Source organism: Gracilinanus agilis, chromosome 3, assembly GCF_016433145.1.
Source record: "Gracilinanus agilis isolate LMUSP501 chromosome 3, AgileGrace, whole genome shotgun sequence".
NCBI lineage: Eukaryota > Metazoa > Chordata > Mammalia > Didelphimorphia > Didelphidae > Gracilinanus > Gracilinanus agilis.
In genome coordinates, this window is record NC_058132.1 from 297594259 (window position 1) to 297611721 (window position 17463).

Below are 17463 nucleotides of genomic sequence, written 5' to 3' on the forward strand. Positions count from 1 at the left end.
CTGCAAATATGAATAACATGGAAATAGTTTTTGAACAATGATAAATGTATAACCCAGTGGAATTGCTTGTCAGCTCCAGGAGGAGGGAGGGAAGAGGGGTGGGAAAAATCACGAATTATGTAACCATGGAAAATATTCTAAAGAAAAAAAAGAAAGAAAAATAACTGGAAGACAAATATAGAAGTAATTTTTATTGTCATCATGAAGTGATAAATTCTTTTTATTCATGTGATTAAATGAATAGATTAAAAATATTTCCCAGGAATAATTTTTATATTGTAAGAATTTCACTCATTAGATATCATTGCTTTTCAACTGTAGTTTAAGCAATCAAACTTCCAATTTTATAATCTTTTCTCTTAGACTAGGAATACATAAATTATAATCTTTTTTCAAAAATACTATTGGTCTCTCGTTTTATTCTTCTCTTCCCCTTTATTTCTCTCTCTTCCAACAATACTTATGTTTTCTATGATAAATTGGTAATTGACTTTTTTTTTAAAACCTCTATTTTCTTTCCTAGGAGTATATCGACCAGCAAAGTGACAGTTCTAGGTTACGGTCTATTAACTACAGATGCAGAGCTCCTGATAGACACTCTGTACAATCAGAACTTTAAAGTTGTTATAATAGATGAATCACACTACATGAAGTCCAGAAATGCATCCCGAAGCAAGATTTTATTGCCAATAATACAAAATTCTAAAAGAGCCATTCTTCTTACTGGGACTCCGGCTTTGGGAAGACCTGAAGAGGTATTAAAAGTAGTCATTTTAGTGTCTGCTTTTCTCAGTAAAGTTAATTGAAAAAATGTCCTACTGATTTTGTAAAATCTGTTCTCAAATTTATATACTTTAGTCACTAGAGAGAATTTTTTAGTACTTTTGCTAGAAAGCTAGGAATCATTAAAAAAATTTTATAGTAAGCATTCTCTAATAGAGTTATAATAATAGAGCATGTGGACCTAAACACTGTGTACAAGCAAGTATTTAGTATATATCTCCTTTGTTTTAAGGCATTATATCTAGGCATTGAGGATAGAACAATAACAAAAATAGGAAAAACTGAACAATACTTGTTTTCAAGGAGCATGTATCCTACATGTGTGGTGAGACAAAGGTAGGAATTAGGATTGGGTAGGGGGAATTGGGCAGGGGTTAATGGATTTTACATTCACAGATAATAAGAATTTATGGAAGGACCATCAATCAGTAGGCTGCAGTAGGTTTCATCAAAGTTGTGGTGTCTTACTTTAATCAGGAATTATATTAAAGATTTTAGGATACAGAAAGTGCATTCTAGATTCCAAACAACCTATGTGAAGGGATAGAAAATTGGAGTGTACTGCTGAGTTTGAGGAATAATAAATAGTTCACTTTACTTGGAACATAAGTGAGTAAATACAATGGTAAATTGGAGCCATTTTTCTGGAGAACCTTAAGTACTAGATAGAGGAGTTTTTATTTTATTGTAGACGTAATAGTGAGCTGCTAAAAACTGAGCAGAATAGTCACATGGTCATATCATACCTGTGCTTCAGGAATATTATTATGGCAACTGTGTAGAAGATGCCTTAGAGATGGAAAATAGATTAATTGGAAATAGATTAATTTGGATGCTGTGACAGTGGATTACAAGAGAATGAAGTTTTTAACTAGAAGATTGGCCATATGAATGAGGAAAATGACAGAGACAAATGAGATTTTATGGAGGTACAATCAATAGGACTTGGCCTCTGCCTGTATTGGAGAAGGCGCCTGGTGTGGAGAGGAGAAAATCAAAGATGCCTCTAACATTATGATGCTGAATGAATAGAAGAATGGTTATGTCATCAAGAGAAATAAAAAGGTTTAAGAAGAGGAGATCAGGTCTGGCACTCTTGATTATTTTTGTCTTCTGGATACTCTCTCTGCATTTTCATTGCTGCTTCCCTGATTGACTCTTCTTTCTTAGTCTTCTTTGCTGGTTATTCATCCATGTCACATCTAAGAACCAGAATTCTGTATTGGACCCTCTTTTTTTCTATACATTCTTTAACTTGGTGACCTATCTCTCCCCATGGGTTCAGTTATCATCTCCATGCTTTGGATTCCCAGTTATTTATATCCAGCCATGGTCTCTCAGAATGGCCACATGCAAAAAGAATAGTTATCTTACACAACACAAACACACATATATACGTGTGTGTGAATATATAGATAGTCTATCTATCTATTTAATCTCCTGAAGTTCCTGAGCTCCAATACACATTACCAATTGTCTGTCAGAAATTTCAAACTAGATATCTGTTAAACATCTCAAATTTAACATGTCCAAGGCAGAACTCATTGTCTGCCTCCTGGACTTTCCATGACTATAAATGACTTCTAAATTTTCATTTTCTTTTAGACATTGCCACCCTGCCAGTTTCCCAAGATCACAGTTTCAGTGTTAGTCCTGACTCTTCATTCTTGCTCATCTTACATATCTAATCATGGCTAAACCTTGCCATTTTTTTCCTCTACCACTTCTTTAAGTTCACATTGCTGCTGCTATAGTTCAAACTTTCTGTGAAGTCTCTCAACTCTCCATTTTCTGTGTAGGTGATAAAATAATAAAACTGAGCATAAGCCTGCCAATATCTCCCCCTCAAACATCCCCTCCCCACTTCCCCACCAGAACACTAACAGCTCCCTATTACCTCTAAGATCAAATATATTGTACTTTGCTAGTTATTTAAAGCTCTTTGCAACTTGGTCCCTTCTGTCCTTTCAGTTTTCTTATATAGAACTTCCTGCAATTCACACACAATGTTCTTTCTCCTGACTCCATGTCTGGAATGCTCTTCCTTCAGAGTTCATCTCTTAGAATCTCTAGCTTTTATCAAGTCTTAGATCAAGCACCATTTTCTACTGGAGGCCTTTTCTGGTCTGTCTGTTGAATATAGCCTTCTCTTCTATGGCTCCATTTCATCTACTTAATATATCACTCAGTGTGTAATAGTTCATGTACATGTTGTCTTTTCCATAGCAATGTAACATCCTTGAGGGCAAGAAGGTTTTGTCCTTTTTCTTTGTATCTCCAGTCCTTTGCATAGTGCTTGGAATATAATAACTCCTTTATAAATGCTTGTTGATTGATTGAAGAGTAAAGATGGTGAGTTCTGTTTTATTTTTGTTGAATCTGAGATACTAATAGCTGTTAGTAGATCATTGGTGTCTAGGGAGAATGTAGAGTTTCTTGTTTTGAGGAGTCATCTACATAGAGATGGTCATTGTGAATGAGTCAAGCATTTATTAAGGACATATTATATACTAGGCATATTGGTAAGCTCTATTCTGATAGAGATAGCATGCAAAATAATTGGACATAAAATATATATTATGTATAGTAAAATTGTGTTGTATAGTAAAACCAGACTATTAAAGGAATATGAGTATTTGGTATGAATGGAAAACATTTTCTATTTAAGTATTAAAACTTTTTGGTGTCTTAGAAAGACTTCAAGTCTAGAAACACTTTTCTCTCAATTCTTAGTGAAGCATTCTTTATACCTCATGAAGTATTTTAAAAACATGAAGCTAAAGTCATTGTTAGTTTCCACTTCTCCTGTATAAGAATAAATTAATCTGCAAAAGAAAGTAAATTTGCTTGGTCATGGAAAAATTGTTGTTTGACCCTTACTCTGAGGTGAGATTGCAATCTTATGGGATATAAGTATTTGCTATACGTTAGAATTACATAGATCAAAGATTGTTTTATACTTCAGTGACTAGAAGAAGAATGCTGTTATTACTATACAGGGAACATAGGACTAGAACCTAAAGTATATGTTAAATGGAGGAAGTTGTGAAAATAGGTAATGGAGGGCACCAGGGATGTTACAAAAAATCTAAATAGTTGTGGGTACACACACTGGGTTGTAGGAGAGACTGGACCAGGATGGAAAGACCAGAGTTTACTGGATTAACACAGGAATGGCACTTGGTCTTAACTGTCACCCAGATTCCCCTAGGCCAGAGTCTAGAAACAAGCAGGCAAGGTAAAAGGGTTTAACTGGTTAATTATGTTTAACTAAAAGGTGGGAAAGGGATTTCTATGCTTAAAACCTAAAGACAAAACCACAGGGCAAAGGGAGGACTTCTCTACTCTAATCTTAGTGATCTAAGCAGACAGGGCCAAAGGAGCAGTGTAGGAGTCACTGTGAAGGCCTCAAACCTGGTACCAGCCCAGCAAATGGGTCTGAGGGTGGCTTTGGGGATCTCACAGTAATCCACAGATGATCAGGATGCCAAAAGCCAAGGTATCCAAGTAGAGAGGGTGTGCTTGAGATGCTGTCCATCAGATCCCAAACTTCTCCTCTTTCCTTGGTGCTGCTCTGTTGTTCTTGTCCTCTTTTCTAGATGCTACTACCACTCAGGATCCCAGGGAAATCAGGAAGCAGGGTGTCCTTTACTCTGAGATCTCCCAGGGCTAACAACAGTTTGTGCCAATCCCTAATGGAGTCTCTCTCTTAGGGCACAAGCACCTCTTCCTGCTCCTTCATTCCATCTTGGAATTCTCCAGCTCCAGCCCTTCCTGCTAGATGAACCTTAATTCTTAATTAATTACTAACTAATCTTCCTCATAACAGTTCCCCCCTTTGCACAAAGCCAAAATTAACAAAATTTTGGTATTTGTGCACTACAAACTAAACTAAAATTCTAACCCAAAATAACAAACAACCTACACTAACTCTATTCTATCTAACACTATCCTACTCTACCCTACACTAAGGATTTCAACAAGGAACGGTAAAAGGATAAATACATTGAACAGTTACATAGTTCAAAGCATAAAGCAACAAGTAACAATGCAAAATTTCCAACAAAATCAACAGCAAATATGAAATATCAACACAAAAGTCAAAACAAATATCAAACATAACTCCTAATACAGAAATATCCTACCAACTAATAAATGCAAACCATTTTGGAAAATACATTTTAACACAACATTGCATAAGTCTTTACTTCAAAATTAAAACAAAACATCATACTCCCTTATGCAAATTACATTTAAATGTTTGCAACTCAATTATATCAAAGTATTCACAGAATTTACAGCTATACACACATGACACATACATACAATACATACATAATACAAACATGTATGATACACATATATACATGGATGTATACACAATATATACATATCAAACATGCATACGTGCACCCTTTACATATATACAGTACTTACACTATAATACAATTTACAATATACACATACTATTTACACAAATATTTACATTATTCGTGATGTGTGATCTGTAATGTGTTATATGTTCTTCATGTAATGCAATTTTGTTATGTTTGTTGTATTTGCACTGTAATGTACATTAGTACCTTATCTTATCCTCTAACCTAATCCAATACTATATATATTTCACTAAACTATTCTAAACTATCCCTATGATATTAGTATATTAGTCTAGCTATAGCTACCTAAATAACTAGCTAATCTTTGTTAGTAACTATCTCTTGTTAGTACTTACTTATCCTATAGCTAATTTTAATTTTGTTTGTATCTATACATTGTTTCATTCCATAAGGAACATAATATATCCTAACATGTTTGTTTTGTATGTATCTGATTTGTTATGTTGTTTCTTTGTTATATTGTGTTGCAACATGTTACTGATGGATGTATGAAACCTACCAAAACTCCAGAACTCCTGCAGATCTCCTTTCTCCTTCTGATGTTCCATTCCTCTAGGAAATCTTCTCCTCTCTTCTTTTCTCCTCTTCTCTCCGGTTTTCCTCTTCTTCTCCTCTTTTCCATCGAAGGTCTTGATAGTTTTATGTGCAATGTTGGATGCATATGAGTATGTAATGATACTATATACATTACCCAAAATACTTCCAAACTATTTAATCCAAATTGTCAATGATTAATCCTCTTCTTTAAGAAAATCCTTGAAAATGAATTTTTTATCAGTTCAATTCATGAGTCCATCAGTCTTAATACAAAGTCCATAAATCCTAAATCCTCTTCATCCATGTCTTCTTCCATCCCAACGTCCTCTTCCACTTGAATGGTCCTCTCCTTACTGAACTTTCTGACTGCAGACTCTAATTGACTGAAGATCTCAAATTACACAATCTCTTCTTCTTCTTCTCCTCCTCCTTCTTTCTTCATTTTCTTTTTTCTTCTTTCTTCTTTCTTCTTTCTTCTTNGTCCCATTTTCCTAGGTAATCTCTTCTTCCCTCCCTTTCTTCTCCTTTTCTTCATCGAAGTTCTTGATAGTTTTATGTGCAATGTTGGATGCGTATTTGAGTATGTAGTGATACTATTTACATTACCCAAAATACTTTCCAACCATTTATCCAAATTGTCCGTGATTAATCATCTTCTTTAGGAAAATCCTTGAAAACAAAGTTTTGATCAGTTCAATTCATAAGTTCATCAGTCTCAATACAAAGTCCATAAATCCTGAATCCTGGATCCTTTTTATCCATCCATGTCCTCTTCCATCTGAAGATCCTCTTCTGCTGGAATGGACCTCTCCTTATTGAATTTTCTGACTGCAGACTCTAATTGACTGAAGATCTCAAATTATACAATTTCACCTTCTTCATTATTAATAATTTCTACATTTTCAGTATCTATACCATGTGCTAATTCAATATGAGAACAATGATACCACGAATCTCTACCTAAAACTGTCACAGAAGATGGTGAAACTAATACAACCATATAAGAACCTACCCAATTTTGTTCTGTTGCCGATGTTTTGGCAAAATTTTTCACATAGACCATATCACCTAGTTGAAAATTATGAAGAAAATTATGAAGAAAATAATCCAATGGACCAGATTGAATTAATACTCCCATATCTTGTAATTCTTTTAGCCTCTACTGTAAAGCACTCAAATATGAAGCAATTTGGCAATCACCTCCTAAGAGTGATGCATAAGCAGCCTTACAAGTTTTTGCCTGTAGTGGAGCATGTCCAAAGAGCATCTCATACGATGATATATGTAGATCCGCTCTTGGTCTCGTACATAGGTAAAACAAAGCTATGGGAAGAATCTCTGGCCATTTGAGATGCATTTCAGCACAGAGTTTCCCAACCATAGTCTTGAATTCCCTATTCATGTGCTCCACCTGACCTGAACTTTGCCGGTGATAAGGAACATGATATTTAGGTGTTATTCCTAAATTCTCATAGACTCTTCTAAGGATATCCTGAGTGAAATGAAATCCCTTATCCAAATCTATGGTTAAAGGTACACCAAATCTAGGTACAATTTCCTTGATTAACACTTTCACCACAAAACTAGCTGTATTGGTATTTGATGGAAAAGCTTCAGGCCATTTAGTTAGTCTATCCACTATCACAAGACAATACTTGTATCTTCCAGCTTTAGGCATACAGATGTAGTCAATCTGTAAACTCTCAAATGGACAGTATGCTAAAGGTCTACCACCCAAACCTTTCTTTCTGAATGCACTCTGATTGAACTCTTGGCAGACTGGACAGCTATTACAGATCTCATTTGCAACAGTACTTATTCCAGGAGCAACCCATTGTCTCCTGATGGAATCCACAACAGCTTGTGTACCAAAATGACTTTTTGTGTGGATGGCTTGACACAAATAGGTATACAAATCTTTTGGTAACAATGGTCTTCCTGTATCAGTAATCCATATACCATGTTCTTTCCTAGCTCCAAATTTATCCTTGCATTTCTGGATATCTGAGTCTATATAAGCTTTTTCTAAATCATCAGAATCAATAGATGTTAAATTCATTACATAAATTGGAGCATTCTGGGCTGCATACTTCACAGTGATATCAGCTCTGTGAATTCCTTTAGAGACTGAATCTCTACCACGAGTATGACTCTGACAATGAATTACTGCCAGCTGTTTTGGCTTTTGGATTGCTTCTAACAACTCAGTTATTATTCCTGCATGAACTATTGGTTTTCCAGCATGCAGTAATAAAACCTCATTGTTTCCAGATCATTCCTATTGCATGGCAAACAGAAAATGCATATCGAGAGTCTGTGTAAATATTCACACTTTTACCTTCAGCTAGAAGACTTGCTTGCTTCAATGCCACCAATTCAGTACCCTTAGCCCTAAGATTACTAGGTAATGAGCCATACCACAGTCTCTCAAATTCTGTAACAACTGCAGCACCAGTACATCTGATTCCATTACATAAATAGGATAATCCATCTGTGAATAACACCCAGTCTGGATTTTTGAGTGGAGTGTCTTTTAAATCCATCCTAGGCATATCCACAAAATCTACTACCTCAACACATTCATGCAATGGCTCACTGTTCTTTGGTAAATCAGGAAGAAGAGTAGCTGGATTAAGTATGCTACATCTCTTCAACTGGATGTACTCACTACCTAAGAGAATAATTTTATACTCAGCTATTCGTTGGTCTGAATACGCTTGAGTACAAAACTTCCTCATTAGTGCTTCTATCTGATATGAACAATAGACAGTCAAAGGACATCCCAAAACTAGATCAGCTGACTTCTGGACTAACACAGCTGCTGCTGCTAACCCCCCCCCCCTTAGACAGGGTACTATCCCCGCAGCTATTGGATCTAATTGACAGCTGTAATATCCAATTGGATGATAACTTTGTCCAAGTGTCTGTGTCAACACACCAGAAGCTATACCCTTTGTTTCGTTAACAAACAGCTGAAAAGGTTTCTCATAGTCTGGGATTCTTAACGCAGGTGCAGATAGAATGGCTTCTTTCAGCTTATCCAAGGCTAAACGATGTTCAGGCTTTAGTTTCAGAGGTTCTGGTTCTGTATTCCTGGTCAGATCTGTCAAACACTTAGTGATCTCACTATATCCAGGAATCCATTGTCTATAGAAAACAGTAGTTCCAAGAATAGCTCTAAGTTGTTTTTTGGTCTTAGGTGCACTCAATTTCTGTATGTCAGCTATTCTCTTTTGTGTAATACTTTTGGAACCCTCTGACAACATGAATCCGAGATATTGCACTCTGGGCAAAACGAATTGTAATTTTGCCCTGGAGATTTTATGTCCTCATTTATACAATTCAATCAAAAGAATCTTGCTATCCCTAAGACACACCTTTGCATTTAGAGATGCCAAAAGAATATCATCCACAAAATGCACCAATGTACTCTCTTTAAATTTAATAGTTTTCAGATCTCTATTTAGAATTTGAGAGAACTGAGAAGGTGAGTCAGTATACCCTTATGGGAGATGAGTCCACGTCTACTGCGTCTTTTCCCAAGTGGAAGCAAAGATCTTTTGAGAATCCTCATGAATTGGTATAGAGAAAAACGCAGAACATAAATCTACCACAGTGAAATATCTAGCTTGACTTGGAATGGAAGAAATTATAGCAGCTGGACTTGGGACAACTGGATGTGTCTTGATGACATAATCATTTACCGCTCTTAGATCTTGAATAAATCGGTAAACAGGTCGGCCATTTTCATCTGGTTTTGGCTTCTTTATAGATAAAATTGGTGTATTGTACTCAGAAAAGCATGGTATTATTATCCCTTGTTGGATTAGGGACTCAATAATTGGACGAATACCATCTATTGCCTCCTTAGTCAAGGGATACTGAGGCACACAAGGAACTGGTCCTTCCTTTGTCCTCACCCTGCCTGGAATAGCTGATTTTAGCAACCCAACATCTGTTGATGATTTTGACCACAAGTCCTTGGGTATATCCTCAGGTATTGGATAGATAGTGCCAAAGTCATCCTCTGTACTGCTAGAATCTAAGAAAAGCAATGGAAAGGCCTTCAAAGGTTCCTCTGGGAGATGCAAAGAAATATCACCAGATTCAGCACATTGGATTGTAGCCCGCAATTTACACAACAAATCTCTTCCCAAAAGATTCATTGGATATTCTGGAACACACAAAAATGCATGTTCCACCGAAAGTGGTCCTAGAGTTACCATTTTTGGTTGCAATTTAGCTACTTTCTGAGTCACACCTGTAGCACCAACAACATCCTTTGTTCCAACAGCTCTACAATTCTCAGGAAAGCTTTGCAAAACAGATTTACAGGCCCCCATGTCCACAAGAAGGTCGTAAATCTGATCTCCAGTAGTCACAGACACATATGGTTCAGTACTATTGGGAGGTGGAAAGTTTTCAACACAGGAGCTAAAACAGTAACATCAGAACAAAGCTCAGCTATTTCCTGTCCATCCAAGTTAACATCATCTCGAATTACAGAATTTTCCCAGGATTTTAAACCATTGGTCCTTTTCACCTTATAAATTCTGATAAATAATTTAAGGAGGTTATTAGTATTTGAAGTTTATATATTAGAATAATTTTAGATAAATAGAATTGGGCTTTGGATAGATAGTCTAGATGTTACAGTTAGAAATCACTAGCTTCCTATGACTCTCCCCAGCAGGGTGTCAGACCTCATGCTGTTCCAGTGAGAGCCAACAGAGGCCCGTATTGGCAGCTTCCTCTCTCTGGGCGAAAACACTGAATCCCAAACAAATGTTCACAGATGTTCTTCCAACTTCCCATAGTTAACTTTAACCAAAATTACTAACAGATAGTGAGAGAGAAATCTCCAGCCACCTGTTCAAGACAGTGAGTTCAAGAGTGGCCCTGAGTTCTCCAACTGCCTTCCCACAATGCCAATGTTCCTTAAAATGACCACAGTGATTTTTCCCTGGCCATGCCTTAGAGAGAACAAGGAAAAAATTCTTTCTCTGGTATTAATCTCTACTTCTAATTATGCTAGATAATCAAATAAACTCAACAACTGTGCCTCCAAACTATCCTTCCTTTCACAACAAAATTTCTGGGAAAAGCTTTTTATCCTCCTTACTCCATTGTTCCTACTCTTCTTATTCAATTCTCAACCATTTGCATTCTAGCTTTTCACCCCATCAGCCAACTGAAATATCTTTTTCCAAAGTTAACAGTGAGAAATCCAAAGGCCTTTTGCTAATCCTTTTCCCTGATCTCTTCAGCATTTGTCACTATTTACCACCTTTTCCTCTTCCCTATGTTTTTATAACACCAGCATCTCCTGATTCTCCTACCCAGCTGACTCTTCCTTCTCAGTCTTCCTTGGTATCACACCATCCATATTTTACCCTCTAATTGTTGGTGTATGTCACAGCTCTATCCTACACCCTTTTCTCTATGATTTTTGCATTGTAGGTCCATCAACTCCTTTAGGATTAATTATAATTTCTTCACAAATGTAGAGGGCTTCCAGATCTGTAATCCTATAGTCTCGATGTATCTTACAGTCTGTGTAGCTTTAGTGTCTTCTCCTTCTCCAGATCCCCAGCTGCCTATTGGGCATTTCAAACTGTTTTCCCATAGACATTTCAAACTCAGCATGTCTAAATTCAAACTTATTCTCTTCCTTCTGTTGAGATCGCCATTTGCTTCCATCCATCTAGGAGTTATCAGCATCTTCCATCTCCACCTAATTTTGTATACCAACTCAATTGCCAAGTCTTTTTTTTTTTTTCATATCCCTTTTATTTGTCTCCTCTCTAACCACCTCATGGGGTTTCCACCCTAGATTTGGGTCTCATCAACTTTTGCAAGGGTTGTTGCAATTGTGTATCTCAAGTTGGGATCCCATTCTTCCCACAGATGCTGAAGTTATTTTCCTAAAATACAGTTCTTAACATTGTCACTCCTCTCCTCATTATACTGTGCTGGCCCCCTATTATTTCTTAGATTAAATACAAAATAGTTTATTCAACATTTAAAAATACTTCTGCCTTTCCGGACTTTACAAATTACTTTCCTTTATGTATTCTATGGTGTAGCCAAACTAGCGTTCTTAACATTTTTGCCATATAGCATTCCATCTCTAGTGTCCATATTTCTCCACAGATTGTTACCCATGCCCAGGAGGTATTCACATCTCACCTCTACTTATTATCTCTACTTCATCTTCTTTAAAAAAACTTTCTCTTTCTACTTTATCTTCTTTAAAAGCTCAGTTCAAATGCTAACTCCTTCTTATAGGAGGCTTTTTCTGATATTCTTCAGCTTTTAATGTCTCCCCTGAAATTGCTTTGTATTTGTTTTGTATGTACACTACATATGTATGTGTAGTCTCCTCTCTCTAAAAGAATGTAAGTTCCCTAAAGGCCAAGACTATTTAATTTTACCTTGGTATCTCTAATACCTAGGGCATAAAGTAGTATTACATTATAAATGGTTGTTGATAGATTGCTACTTAAATACCATGTGTTTTCAACTGATGAAGAAAAAATGAGTTCTAGTTGGAAGAAATTTTAAAATATTATTGATATAATATGCTTAAAATAATTTAGTTTAAGTGGAAAATATATACCTATATTTTATCATTTTTGTTTTTTAGCTTTTTATGCAGATTGATGCTCTTTACCCAAAACGATTTGGAACATGGACTGAATATGCAAAAAGATATTGTAATGCTCATCTCAGGTACCTACTCCTAAACTTCTCTCTCTTTTTCATTATATGTATATGTACATATAGATACACATGTATGTATATATACACACACTGTGTGGTCATTAGGTTTTTGTACCATCATACTGCAGATCATTTGTCTATAGACTGAGTTATACCAGTGTTGTAGGATTAAAAATAAAGCATATTTACCAATGACTTTCACATTGGTGTGAGTTGTTGAATGATGCCACAAATTAATCTCATTAAATTCACATATAAGCTGGGGGATATGATTTACACCTAGGATCTTAACTCTGAAGGATTTTAAAAGTTTGGATTAGTCCTCTCTAATGCAAATCAAATAAATGTCATTAAGGTCATTTAAGTGTGCTTCCCTTGATTTTATAATAACTTCAATGACTTTTTTTCATAGGATTGATGTCTTTCACAACCCAAAGTTGTTGATATTTTATGTTAAATAAGTAAAATGAAGGTCATTTTAACATCCCAGAAAAGGAATAAGACAAATAAAAGTGACAATCATTATTCTATTTTTGTATTCTAGCTTTTCTCTTTTAACTAAAATAAAGATAAATCCTCCCCCCAAAAAAGCCAAAAAAACGTTGTGGGGTTCTTTTATGGAGAAAACCAGGGGAGATAACTTAAATATTATATGTGGGTTCAGAAGGATGTGTAGGAGACACAAATGACAAAAGGTGGGGACTTAACAAGTTAGGGATACTGGGTTTAACTGTTAAGGAAAATGTCTGTTGAGAGAAGTGACAGTTAGGCCTAACTGCACCATCTAGACAAGGGGCCTTTGGAAACTAGCAAGCAAATGACAAGAGTTTGCAACAAATTTAATTAAGGGAACTATGGTCTAAAGGATGGGAATAGGGGTTTCTACACTTCCAGACTATGGGCAAACCACAGGATCAGGGGAGGGACTTATCTACACTGAACTGAGACCTAAAAGCAAGGCAGGGCCCAAGGATAGCAGGACAGAAGTGGGTATCTTCACAGTAGAGTCCTGACACACTCCAGCGATGTTACAGCTCTTCCAGGACCACTAGCAGTACTCTTTCTGGGGGGTAAATTCTGGGAGCTAACCCAGCCCAAGTTAACCTACAACTCGGGTTGGGATTAATAGTCTCTACCAAAAATCTTCCACAAGTAGATGACAGTCTTTCTTCAGGATCCCAGGGAATCAGGGTACAAACTCCATTTCCTCTGAGGTCTCTCAGGGTCAGTTACAACTTGTCCCAACCACCATGGAGTCCGTCTCAGAGAGAGAGGCCACACTTCCTGCTTCCCCATTCCATTTAGAATTCTCTAGCCCTTCCTGCTAGGTCTCCTAAATAATAACTAAGTAATCTTTCTCACAACAGTTCCTTGGTTTATTGATTAGTATATCAGGAGATTATAGTGCTATAATTTTAATGTAAGTGGTTATGGATTGATTCAAATTGTTTAATTAGTTTCTCTGGATGCTGAATGGTTTTATTTAATGAAATCAGCTCGCGATGATAAATTCAAATGAGTACCAACTTGGCCACTATAATAATCATCTCTTCTCTAGGCTTTTTAAAAAGTATACCAAAAAAGGAATATTAAATAGTAGAGATTTTATTTTTAGTAGTATATAATTCCAAGAATTGGTTTTCCTTTGCTTCACTAAAAGTCAACAATAATCCTTTAATATCAATTGATTTCCCACTATATGATCATTTGGCTCTATTCTAGACACTGTTATGAAGCTTAAGTAATAATTCTAATTTACTATAAATGCCTGACCAGAATAACAAGTAATATTCCAGGAGTTAATGAGTAGGATAATTGTTTCTGTTTTTTTTATACTATTTTAGTGATAGCTAAAATTTTATTCTCTTTTTTTGGATGTTGCAACTCAATGGAATGATGTCCTCACAGCAGGATCTAATGACTCCTTTGTAATCTTAAAAGTTATTTATGGACCTAGAAGAATTCTTGTTTATGGGAGTATAACATGTCAATATTTACTGTATTAGAAATTAAACTGGTAAAAATAAAACATTTATTTAAAATCAGCAATAATAAACATTAAAGTAAATAACTTTTTTATGAAAATAACTCCCCCAAAAAAATAAGTGAGAAAAATGGCATTATTTCACATTTATTTTTTTCTAATTCCTTTAATGTGTGCCTTAATAGAAGACAATTAGATTTTCATATCTGTTTTTGCATTCAGTTGTGTTATGATATTTTGGGGGAGTTTAAGTATATGAAGAAAATATTGCCTTATAGGCATATAATAAGAAAAATGAAGAGTATTTAAATGGGCGTATAATGTCTTAATTTTATTATAAATATAGTTTTGACCTCATAGTTTTGACCCCTGTTGTCTTCAGTTCATTCTTTAAGAACTGTTGGTCTACAAAGTCTCTCAAGTTTATTTTATGCTTTCCAACTGATAGCTCAGAACCCTTCATTTTAATAAGTGTCATGATTTTTATCAGATTATAATTCATATGCTACTTTTCTTTCCATTTTCACAAATTCATAAGATTTTTCCTATCTTTTATCACCATTATCTTGGCTCTTTGCTACGTGGAAGAATTTAATGTCATCTGATAATTAGCACATTTCCTCCCCCAGATCGTTTATTAAAATGTTAAATAAAATTGAAACTATTAGTGATTCCTGAGGAATCAAGCACTTTAAATTTTCTCCTTTCACAGATGTATCATTTATCCCTATCATTTATTTCCTGTCTGTAGCACAGTTCCATATTCATGACAGGAAAGCCTCCTCCTCAGTCTTGTGGTGACTGAATCATTCGTTTAATTTTTGGTATAGAACCTTGCGAAGAGAGTTTTAGAAAGGTTAAGTAAATCTCTAATTTTCTCCTTAACCCTGAACGAATTCCATTAACTTAGTTAAGCAAATTCTACCTTGTTCCTTTCAGCAAGCATTTATTAATGACTTCCACTGGCCTGCCCTTAAGGAAGTTATATTTTGGAGAGTATTCTACTGGGTGGTAGTGGGGTGATGAAGTGGAGGAGGGGATTGATTATCATATGCAGGGATTCCAGATGAGACTAGCAAGTCTATTTTTTTAAAAATTTAAACGTAAGGCCCAGGTTTGCTGCAATCCAAGGTGGCTTAGTTCTTCATGTCTTCTTCTTAATTATCAGTGGTCTCTTCCTTGACAAATCTAATGGCTATTTCTTATTTCTCATCCTTTTTGTCCTCTCCTTCAGTCTTTGACACTTGATCACTTTCTTTTCCTCTCAAGAATATTGTGAGGCTGTTCTCTCCTATTCTTTATGTTACATAATAGCTAATAGCTTTTTGGTCTGTTTTCTTAGGGGTTCCTCAAGGATCCATCCTCTTCTCTTCCTCCTCTATGATATTCCACTCAATGATTTCAGCTCTCATGCAGAGAGCTGAAATTATTATTATCTCTATGCAGATGATGCTCAAATTTTTTTATCTAGCCTCAACTTTTTTCCTGTCTCCTTACCTCCACCTCAGTCTCTCAATGCTGACTGCTGAAAACCAACTGCTGACACCGGAGCAACCCGGTCTGTGTTGAAATCTGCACCAGTAAATTGTGCACTAATGGGGTCTGTGAGAGTAAAAGGAGCCACTCGGCAAATGGAGTTGGTGCCCAAGCTAAGATCTGAGATGTTGAAAATAGGCCCAATGACCTGCCATTTTCCATATTACACTGCTTATTAGACATCCTGAATTGGAAATACTTATACATGTGTATTGTCTCCCTGATAACATGTTAGCCCATTGAGTGTGAAAACTGTTTCATTTTTTTTAAACCTTTATCTTCTGTCTTGGAATCAATGTTAAGTATTGGTTCCAAAGCAGGAGAGCAGTGAGGGCCAGGCATTGGGCGTTAAGTGACTTGTTGAGGGTCCCATAGCTAGCAAGTATCTGAGGCCACATTTGAATTCATGACCTTCCATCTGCAGGCCTGATTCTTCCCTCGTTGCCTCAAAGACTATTTGATTTTGGGGGAGCTGGGGAGCTCAATGGATTGAAGCCTAGAAATGGGAGATCCTACATTCAACTACTTTTTATTTGTAGTAATATTATAATGGATGAGTTGTGTAACCAGATTGCATTGAGAAATAGCTGTGAAAAAGTCCTTGATTGGGAAAATAATTCCATATCAAATCAGTTCTTTGGAGCATTCTTCTTCCTTTTTTCCAGGTATTTTGGTAAAAGAGCTCAGTGGGACTGCAGAGGTGCATCCAATTTGAGTGAACTTCATCAGCTATTAAGTAATATAATGATTAGGAGATTAAAGAATGAAGTTTTAACTCAACTACCCCCTAAAATTAGACAACGTATTCCATTTGATCTTCCTTCTGCAGCAGCTAAGGTATCCTTTACTTGTTCAAAAATCATATTCTAAGCTATTTCTAAAAATAATAAAGTTATTGCAGAATGTGCATTTTAAAAAATTGCAGAAATAAAAAGCTGCCTGTGTGAAAGAGTTGTAATTAATTAGGAGCATCATTTTCCGAGTTACATTGTTCAAAGAACCCTGGTGGTCCAAGAGTATGGGTGTTCGATAAGAATTTCAATATTGTAACTATCATTGAAATACTAAGTAATTAAGCATGAAATTGTGTATTTTAAAAGCTTCGAATTCTGATTTTTTTCATATATAAAACTGGGCTTAATTCTACTGTTTTACTTTTAAAATCTTCATCCTCAGTGTTTATACTAATGGCATCCTATGTTCTTTGACCATTGTTGATGAGTTTTGTCAAGCCCAGGGCAAAATAAGTTTAGGATATACTAAATTAGAAAAAGTGAACTGTTTTTTATCCTTTTGTTATAAGAAAGTTGAAAAACAGTTAAAGATTTTAAGCATGTGGAGAATTATTATATAAATAGTGATAATCTTTTTTTCCCTCAGATGACAAAAAAAGAGGACTAATATTACAGCAAGAAGTATTTATCTTAAGCATTAAGGAAAGATTTATTTCCTCAGAACATATAATGGCATACTGAAATTAATTATTAATGTGGTTGTGGAGTC

The 17463-nt window shown here is 35.7% G+C and overlaps 1 protein-coding gene across 1 annotated transcript in view; it reads left to right on the forward strand.

The window, feature by feature from the left end:
* Positions 1-17463, forward strand: part of ZRANB3 (zinc finger RANBP2-type containing 3) — a 258475-nt gene that overhangs the window by 151468 nt on the left and 89544 nt on the right. The window contains exons 5-7 of the mRNA XM_044666614.1: positions 524-755; positions 12364-12449; positions 16626-16797. Of these exons, the coding sequence (XP_044522549.1) occupies positions 524-755; positions 12364-12449; positions 16626-16797 (490 nt within the window). The remainder of the gene's footprint in view (positions 1-523; positions 756-12363; positions 12450-16625; positions 16798-17463) is intronic.